Here is a 10,749-nt window from a genome sequence, read left to right as displayed (position 1 = left end):
CAAGAATGGGGGGCCAACTTCACAGAGGATATTAGGTCCTTTCTATGCTAAACCACAGGTGCCAGGTCATGGATGCTTGTGTCTTACTCTTCAAGTAGGAGTCACTGAAGTTTCTACCACTCCTACATTCCTCTCCCCTTATTAATTTTAATTTTGTAATAATTTACAAAAGAAATATTAGTTTGATTACTTTTTAACAGAAAATATGGTAATATTTAATGTTCATAGATTCCAAGGATTCACACATTAAGACAGAGAATCATTTGAAAGATGAGATAAAGATTGCTTTGGAGAAATCTGAAACTCCTCAGCATAAGAATGAAATAAGAAAACATAAAGTAATAAAAAAAAAACAAATCAAAAAACATATAATCAGTTGTCCCACAGGAAGGACGATCCACCAGTGTCCTCATTGTGATTATAAATCATTTCGTTCTTCAGATTTAAGAATACATATAATGAGGAACCACACAGGAGTGAAGCCTTTTCAGTGTCCTCATTGTGAATATAAAGCAGTACGAAAAGGCCAATTGAAAAATCATATAATGGCCCGTCACACAGGGGAGAAGCCTTTTCATTGTCCTCATTGTGATTATAAATCAGTTACTTCTAGGGAGTTAAGAATACATATAATGCGCTACCACACAGGAGAGAGGCCTCATCAGTGTCCTCATTGTGATCATAAATCGATGTTTCCTTCAGAATTAAGAAGACATATTATGGCTCGTCACACAGGAGAGAAGCCTTTTCAGTGTGCCCACTGTGAATATAAAGCAATTAAAAAGGGCCGATTAAAAATTCATATAATGACCTGTCACGCAGGTGAGAACCCTTTTCATTGCCCTCATTGTGAATATAAAACAGTACGTGAGGTATATTTAAAACAACATATAATGACCATTCACAAAGGAGAGAAGCCTCAGCAGTGTCCTCATTGTGATTTTAAATCAAGTAATTTTAGAACATTGAATAACCATATAATGTCTCGTCACACAGGTGAGAAGCCTTTTCATTGCCCTCAATGTGAATATAAAGCAGTACAAAAGGTCCATTTAAAAGAACATATAATGAACTATCACACAGGAGAGAAGCCTCATCATTGTCCTCATTGTGATCATAAATCATGTAGCTCTACAAAATTGAAAAACCATATAATGTCCCGTCACACAGGTGAGAAGCCTTTTCATTGCCCTCATTGTGAATATAAAGCAGTACAAATATTCCTATTGAAACAGCATATTAAGGTCCATCACACAAACGAGAATCCTTTACAGTGTCCTCATTGTGAATATAGTGCAATTCAAAAAGTCCAATTAAAACTACATATAATGATGCAGCACACAGGAGAAAAGCCTTTACAGTGTCCTCATTGTGAACATAATGCAATTCAAAAATACGGATTAAAACGACATATAATGAGGCATCACTCAAGAGAAAAGCATTTTAAGTGTCCTCATTGTGAACATAATGCATTTCAAAAATGCGAATTAAAACGACATATAATGAGGCATCACACAGGAGAAAAGCCTTTTACTTGTCCTCATTGTGATTATAAATCAGTGCGTGCTGGAGATTTAAAAATACATATAATGCGCTGTCATACAGGAGAGAAACCTTTTAAGTGTTCTCAGTGTGATTATAAATCAGTTGCTCCAAAATATTTAAAAATACATATAATGCGCTGTCATACAGGAGAAATGCCTTTTGAGTGTCCTCATTGTGAATATAAAGCAATAGAAAAAGGCGCATTGAAAACTCATATAATGGCCCGTCACACAGGAGAGAGGCCTTTTAAGTGTCCTCAATGTGATTATAAATCCGTTGCTCAAAAATATTTAAAAACACATATAGTGCGCTGTCATTCAGGATAGAAGCCTTTTAAGTGTCCTTAATGTGATCATAAATTAGCTGCTCCAAAATATTTAAAAATACATATAATGCACTGTCATACTGAAGTGAAGCCTTTTCAGTGTCCTCAATTTGATTATAAATCAGTTACTTCTAATGAGTTAAGAATACATATAATATGCTACCACACAGGAGAGTATATTCACTGGCCATTGAATATAAAGCAGTTCAAAAAAGCCAATTAAAAAGTCATATAATGGCCCATCACACAGTAGAGAAGCCTCATCAGTGTCCTCATTGTGATTATAAATCAGATAGCTCTACAAAATTCAAAAACCATATAATGGCCCGTCACACAGGTGAGAAGCCTCATTGCCCTCATTGTGAATATAAAGCAGTACAAATATCCCTATTGAAACAGCATGTTATGGTTCTCCATATTAGTTAAGAATACATATAATGTGCCACCACACAGAAGAGAGGCCTCATCAGTGTCGTCATTGTGACTATAAATCAGTTGGTTCTACAGAATTAAAAAGTCATGTAATGGTCCATTTGGCAGGAGAGAAGCTTTTTCATTTTCCTATTCTAAACATAAATATAAACCATAGCTTGTAGGAGATTTAGTGTGGGTAAGAAATTTAAGGCACAATGAAGAGAGTTGGGTATGAGCTGTGTGGTCATAAAACCCAAGTGTTTCCATTGTAAATTTAAATATAAACAGTAGCTCATTTCTTGGGCCAAATTAATTTAATAGCTAAAATTCAAGGACCTTCGCTAGTGCAAGTGTTGGTTCTACATTTGTGATTGCATCAACAGTGGATTTGGTATATAGAACAGTTATAGAGAGGCTATGTGAAAAGTGCTAATATGATGGGTGCTAATAATTTATCAAGCAGACCAGGATGCCAATTTAGCAGAGATCAGTGTCAAAGAGAACATTCACATAGAGATAATTTAGTTAACACGGGACAATTTGTCAATAGTTTTGTCTCATGATGCTACCAAATTTATATTTTTATTGTTAGTGAATTTAAGGGAGGGGGTATATATAGGGATCAGTGGCAACACTGATGAGAAGACCTTTGCAATGATTGTTATATTAATAAGAGAAATGTAGAATAAAGTGTGATGTTAATTTAATATGTTGTTTTATTATTGAACATTACATAAAAAAAATCATGGTTCATTGAATAATTTGAGCCATCAAACTTTAAAATCAATTCAGTTATTTGCTCAAACAGGCAGATTATAAGACACCCTCAAACAATATCTTATTTTGGCTCCTTCTCTGGTAAAAATGGTAATATTTTAGAACTTTTTTTTCCTGTTCATTAAAATTATGCATTGTTTAGAAATATTGTTACAGAGTTAAATTATATTATATTGGCAAATATGAGGAGAATACCATCGAGGGAGAGGGGAGGCTGCAAAAAATACACAAATAAAACTTATTTATTTGTGCTGATGCTTTGACCTGAATTTCAGACCTTTGTCGAGACTAAAAAGACCATAATTAGAGACCTTTAATTCAGAGACCAAAAATATAAAGAAAATAATAAATAATGAACAAACTTGGAAATATACCTAACAATAAATTAGGTAGATGTACTAAATCGATACTAATAGAAGATAAAATGTAATTTTGTAGGGGTGAAAATTATACAAACTAAATTATAACATAATAAGATATTTGAGAATGAAAAGTCCTCTTCCTTATTTAAATTTTAATAAAAATAATGATAATACTATTATCCTTACTGTTGATACTAGTATTATCATTATTTTATTTTAGCATTATAAAAAAACTTAATCAAACGATGATTATAGATTTTTATAAAAATATAGATTATAAAATATTAGTTAAGGATATTATACAAAATAAAATGGAACAGAAAGATGATAAAAATCATAATTATAAATATTTTAAAATAACCATGTACCAGGTTTAACCGATAAAATTAAAGGAAATATTTGTGAACTATAAGTGTATTCATTTGTGAAATATGACCATAATAATCTTAAATTGGGTTTATACAATGACAATTTAATTAGGTAATCATCTCAATAACATGATAGATAAAATTGACAACAATGATAAACAAAATGTAATTTGCAAAATTAGTTTTCCAGAATTGTAAAGGTCTTTATGTAGCAGAGACTCCTAACCAGGGTTGAGCAACTCAAGAGTAATTGTAAAAATGTCAAAGATCAACGAAACAGTACTGGTACAACATAGTATTAAATTTAAAAGTTTTAGACGTAGTAAATCACACAAGAAATAGAAGAATAAAAGAAGCAATACATACCACAAAAAACATTGCTTACACAATTAATTTTAAGACAGTTACTAAAAATGTATGTACCCATTACATATATATATGTAATCATTTAGTAATTTAATGTTGTACAATAGTATTGGTTATTGGAGTAAATTTAATAACTATTTGTTATCAATAGTTAAGATAACCAGTACAAGTGTAGAAACTAGTGTGGTAATAATACTAATACTTATTTTTTTCATGATAGGGGTGACTATTAGTGATATTACAGAAATTAAAAAATACTAAAGTACAAGTTACTACTGTACAAGTCTGTGTTATTGAATTAAGATAAATCTACAAGACTAATAGTATGAGTTTGTACTTTATTATGAAACAGGGCCCTGGTTTCGAGAAGATATATTAGAGTTTGGATCTCCTTATTCATAATTATGTTTGGAATTTTTAATTATTAATTTTTTATATAATCATAACAATATGTTTAGTGTTAATAATTTAAGACTAATGAGAACAGAAAATGTGATATTAAAAGAAATATTTAAAAGACAGCCCCAAAAAAGGTTTTTATTAGATATAATTAAATAAAATCTAAATAAGTAAGAGGACTTTTCATTCACTATATCTTATTACGTTAATGAAACTCATCCAGTAGAACCTATAATTTCAAATGATAACAATAACTAGTGTGAAATTATTTTATAATTTTACTCTAAAAACCTTTTATTACAGTTAAACGTCCTTACATAGTAACAATTCAAGTATGTAATGCAACAAATTAACTATCTGTTTTTTAGGAAGTATCTATTAATTATCTATTATCTAAATATAGCAACACTTCAATTATCTAGACTATCTTTTATATCTACTATTTCTGTTTGGTTTACCCTATTTTTTTGTACTCACGAGCCTGCTGTCTTGTGGATGGAATTGTCCCCTCTCACTTTTATTAAAATCTTTGTTGAGTTTAAGTTCTCTTGCATTTACTGGATAAACGGTCTGGGTTTCCAAACTATTGCAGGGGACTGATCTGCATGACAGTTGGACATAGGAGTTGTGCTATGGGGCTCCACTATGCCTTCAAATTCCTCCCAAATCCAATCTTTACAGTCTGTGGTCCTTCGTAAAATCCTAAATGCTCCTTACTTTGTCACGGATCAGGTCATCCATCAGGACCTCAATGTCCCATATGTTGCCAATTTGGCCATAGGTAGATACCAGTCCTTCCATGGTAGACTTCCCGGCCAAACAAACCGACTCGTTTCTAGCCTGGCTTCTCCTTCATTACCTGATAGTTCTCCTAGGTGTCTGAAGGGAGGATTGCCTCGAGATCTTCTCTAAAAAATGTTTTTGGAGTTCTATCAATGGGTAGATTCTCCACATGTTTGTATCATGTCATTATATCGCTTACAGGAAACTTACTGGATGTATATATATTTATACAGTTGTTAATAGCAATAAATAAATTATTAAAAAATAAATAAAAGTTCTCTCTGCCTTTTTAAATTTTAAAATATTTTTTTGCCCACTCTCACATATCTGTTTTCTCTTGTTCTTTATTGACCTTTCTGAACACTGTATATTTCTTTAGTTTATTAATTTCTACTCATCTACATTACAGTGTAGCTTTTATCTTCCGTTTTCTTTCTTGCCCATTGTATCGTTTATATTAGCTATAGTCAACCTTTGAAATATTGTGGACCAAACTTTAATGCACAAATACGTTCGCCTGCTGCGTTTAAAAGTAGTGTTCATATTTGTTAACGATATATATCAGACATGAAATAATACGACATTGTTATTATAGTATAATTTATTCAAATAACGAAATGAAATGAAAAAAATAGGTACTGCATTATAATTAAATCGTAAAATTTGGAATTATTACAAACTACGAAAGTTAAATAGCAACACCGAAATCAATGAGACACATAAGCTTGAATTTGGGAAATTAATCCATTGATGTTTGGAATAATTCCACTGATACAAAGATGTAAAGAATTTTCATAATTATCGTCAGTCAACCTTGTACGATGTGATTTATTTACTTTCATCATTGAAAAGAACTGTTCGCATTTATAAGTACTGCCAAACCCACAAATCAATCTTCTTGCGAATTTTCTAAGCTGCGAAAAATGGTCTTCTTCGAGGTATTTTTTGTAGAAATCTCACAAGGATTTTAGGGGTGAGTTTTCTTGAATCTTGATCAACACCATTTGCAAGTGTATTGGAGCATTTTGTACATTACTTTTTGTTGGAGTAGTAAATAAATCGAAACAGTCTTCCATGTTTTTAAAATCGCTAAATCTGTTCGAAAATTGCTCCCGACAGTAACTTGAATTCTTCAGCATATTGACCATATTTTCATACACAGAGAGCATGGTAAAATGGTAACTGGTACCAGACAGCATCTGTGCCTCCCACTAGCGGATTTTGTTCTGAAATGCTTCCAAATGGCTGTAAAAATTTAACATTCCTCGTTTCAAATAGCCTGTAAGGTCAACTAGAAATGCTAAGTCATATCCATTTTGGGTCACTCAATTTAGTTAGTGTTCTATCTTTTATTTGCATAAAATGTGCTATCTCATTTCTAAGCTCGTAAAACCGTTTCAGCATTTCCCCTTTGCTTAGCCATCTGACTTTACAATAATATGTTACGTCGTCATATTCGGCTGATATTTCATCCAAAAACGCCTTGAACTGACGATAGTTAAGCCCTCGGGGTTGGATTAAATTTGTTTTTTTTTCTTCTTCCTTTCTTACCTTTTTGGGTTGGATTGACTTTAGACCCCAGTTTTTTTTGTTGGTTATTGCATTGAGGGCTTTTCTTTTCTTTTTTTTCCCATTTAATTCAGTTGCTTTTTCATTCAAAATTCTGATGAAACCTTTGCGTAAGCCGATCATAGAAGGTGCACCATCTGTGCGTACGCCAACTAATTTTGACCATGGCAAGCCAAAACTTGTGAATACCTTTTGAACTTAATTAAAAATGTCCTTTCCTGTAGTGGTTCCTTTGAGCCTCTGTAAAGCAAGAAATTCCTCAGTAACAGTGAACTCTTTGTCAACATCTCGAATAAACTATAGCCAGTTGAGCTGTTTCGGACAAATCGGTGATCTCGTTTAATGCTATGGAAAATGATTCAAAACCAGCCATATGGTCTGTCAATGTTGTTTTTATATCATTTCAAAACGCCGGACAACAGTTTGTTTTGACAAACTAATTTTTCCAAATTCATTTTTCTTTTTAGGACACAAAACACTGCAAACTTCTTACATTCACTCCTTGATTAATTCTCCTTCGGAAAATGGTTTTAATGACTACCAATTTTGAACTAACTATAAAACTAGCTTTTACAACATTATCATGTTCTGGTCTTGTTTATGAAACATTTGCTGCTGTCTTTCCAAATTTGTTGTAAGCTTCTGGATCTTGTCTTTCTTATTTGTCCTGTCAGTGAGTGCAGTATAGGATGCTTAGTTGTGTAATGCCTCTTTATATTGAATTTTTTCATCAATGAAATGGATTTATTACACAGCAAACAAATAGGCCTACCATTGTGCAAGATAAAAAAGAATTCTTCAGTCCATTTTTCTATAAACTGGCTCTGCATCTACTTTTAGTTTATTTCTACCGGTCTTAATTTTCGTTCGATAAACTTAATAACAAAATATAATTAGTAAGCACTCAAGATGCACACAAAGCAAATTGATGGCACTGGCTGTTCGCTAGGATATCGCATCCACCAGTGAGGCGGCAAACGTCAAAGGCTTTGATGACATTTCCTCTATAACTACTAATTGTGTTATTTTCTATTCTCTGTTTAATCATCACGAGGAGGCCCCTCACCTCCAAATATTTCTAGTCGAATTCATATGGAACGGACAAATCAAAATGCCAGATAAGTATTTCACCGTATACCTTCAAGAACCAGTGGTAGAAAAAAGTAGTATCCAATCTGAGTTATGTAGCGCAACTTATTAATTTATTTTCCTTATGTCCATTTCTTTATTTATTTGACATTGGCCTGAAATTCAGGTCGAAAGGTTGGCATGAATTGATAAGTTTTGTTTATTTGTGTTTCTTTGCTGACCGCCCCCCCCCCTACCATCTGCTCATACTTTTTGAATAGGATAGTCCACAATTTTTCCACTAGTCAAATCAATGGATTTCTTTCCTATCATTGCCAAATAATGTATAGGCCATATCTGTTAGATTTTCATTTATATATACACCACCATTATAGATCCTTTTGCGTTTAGGGTTAATCTGTTGAGAAACAGGCCATGAGTACCAATTTATAGATAACTGCATATTACATGGACTTTATATTGGGTTGCCCACAATCCCATACTTTAAACATTTAGAATTTTACACTTAACATATCATCATTATTACCTTTATTGTGTACACTCATGTTAAATAATAATTTATTTTGATTTTATTTTCTTCTTTAATACTAAGTCCAAATTTTCTTATTAAATTGTTTTTATGTGTGAAGTGATATTTCTTTTTGTCAGATTGTTAAAGATAATATTTATGTATTTACAGACGGGCAAATTCATGTGAAACAGGAAGATGAACTACTTATCTCAGATGATGGTGAGAAACATTTTAATTTAATTTATGTGGATATAAATGATTGACCATATTTTTCAAAATATGAAGAAGATGGTCGAGGGTATATAAATAGTATATTTTTTTTTAGTTTTTGTTTCCTTTTGACCGCACCCCCGACCATCTTCTTCATATTTTAATTAACATTTGAGTGGGTGACCTGGAGCATGATGAATGCTTTTGTACATTTTAACTTAAAATGAAACATTATTTCACTTATAATTAATTTTGTAATAGTTATCTTACTATTCATCGAGTGCTGATTTTATACAAAATACTATTATCTTACTTTTAATATTAGTTATATGTTTGATAATGAATTATTATAGAAAATGAACAAAAATAAAAAATTGGATCTGATTTTATTTACTTAAGTGCAGGCCATGGGCGTTTGTGTATAGGAGTAGCTATGTTAAAGTTAAAGTAAATCGATGTTTGAGTGTGGAGCTTTAAAATGGATTGAATAAATTAAATTGAATTCAAGTTAAAATAAAGTGAAAGCTAAAAGTTATTAAGTTGTATATAAAAGTTAAAGATTGTATTATAGTTAAAATAGTTTTTCCCGTTCTATTTCAAATCACAATATTTTGTGTTGGAAATATTTATTTATTATTTTTTAATTATTAAGAATATCCTTCGTTTCATTGTAGTTTATACCGCCTAAAATTAGGCATATTCAAGAGTCAAAAACACAAATCTTGAATATTGGCTGCTAGTTAGCAGACATGTATCTTTACTCTTTTGCATGGAACAGATATGGGTAGAAGAACCATTGGGTGTTGAAACCCCACTCCCAATTTGTCAACTCTTCGGAATGGAGAAACAACCGACTTCAGATATTATTGGGAATCATCAAAGGCCAGTTGTTCCATCACAGCTTTAATTATAATTTATGGATACATGGGTAAAATCAATAATTGTCTGTTGCACCAGAAAAGTAAACCTTCAAATCTGGTGGTAAACTTTACTGGCCAATTAAACTGAGATTTAGTGCAAATCTAGGTTAAAGTAATTTATCATACTAGGAACCTTCCATAGTTGGAATTGGAATCTGTTTTCTAGGGCCATAATTTGCTATTCTTTGGTGTCTTTTATTTTCTTTTTAAGTTAGATAAAATGGATTTAATCGAGATTGACATGTGATGAAGAATTTATGGAATTAGTGGATGAATCGTGGGAGTAGGTAGCACATTGGTAACGCAGTGTGCTCCAAATTCTAAGAAGCCAGGTTTTAAACCTGCTATGGTAGATAATATTTTCGATTTCACTGTAGACGTGAGTCAGCTCTGTGGGTTCTGGACCCCTCCAGGGTTCACCCAACCTCATAAAATACCAAAACATTAAACCCTTACATGGGGACCCTTCCGTGCATTACTCCAGGTACCCCGATTGTAGTTTAAACAAAATTTCCAATTAGTTTGGAACAAAGAAGTTTAAATAATAAGACATTTTCACCTTTTGTGATGGATACATATATTTTTTCTTAATAAAAGTATAATTCCCTGGAGGGGCAGATCGTGTTAGTGTGTCAGTTTAATGAAAATTATTATAATGTTAAATATAATACATTTTAGACAGAGCTTTGGGTGTTCTTATAGGTAATGAAATAATGGCTTATCTGGGTGACTTGGAAGTCTGTAATTCTGCGTCCCATTGCCGCTTCTCTCGTCCAGGTGGGCCAGTAGGCGAAATGGTGAAGATTATATACCATGGTATATTTAAGACCATATACTTCTTCCAGTGGTCTTAAAAACGTTGCTTCTCCCTCAGAGGCCAGCCAGCTAGTCCTGGGCTGTAGCGTGGTAGTAGGGGCAGTCCAGTTTTATCTTCCATGCCATGATAGTCAATATCCGGCGGTATCGCAGTAGTGGCGTCTACAGGTTTTTCCGGTGTCCGCGGCATCAGAACATGAGACCCCTGACCCTGACTTTATACAGATCAAAGAAAAGGCCGAAATTACATAATCCGATGATTATGTAAATCCGAAACCTTCATAATTGGGTATTT

At 32.6% G+C, this 10,749-nt stretch overlaps 1 protein-coding gene across 2 annotated transcripts in view; it reads left to right on the top strand.

Moving 5' to 3' along the window:
- LOC106690393 (zinc finger protein 271) overlaps positions 1–10,749 on the top strand; it is a gene marked incomplete at its 5' end in the record, with an annotated part of 59,696 nt that overhangs the window by 3,988 nt on the left and 44,959 nt on the right. For both annotated transcript variants that reach the window (XM_014435829.2, XM_014435828.2), the window contains 1 exon segment: positions 8,677–8,727. In XM_014435829.2, coding sequence (XP_014291315.1) covers positions 8,677–8,727 — 51 coding nt within the window.

This window comes from Halyomorpha halys, unplaced genomic scaffold, assembly GCF_000696795.3.
Source record: "Halyomorpha halys isolate HHAL.00 unplaced genomic scaffold, Hhal_1.1 Scaffold1700.1, whole genome shotgun sequence".
Lineage (NCBI taxonomy): Eukaryota > Metazoa > Arthropoda > Insecta > Hemiptera > Pentatomidae > Halyomorpha > Halyomorpha halys.
The sequence above is the reverse complement of the archived record's forward strand: the minus strand, read 5'-3'. Positions and strand labels throughout refer to the sequence as shown.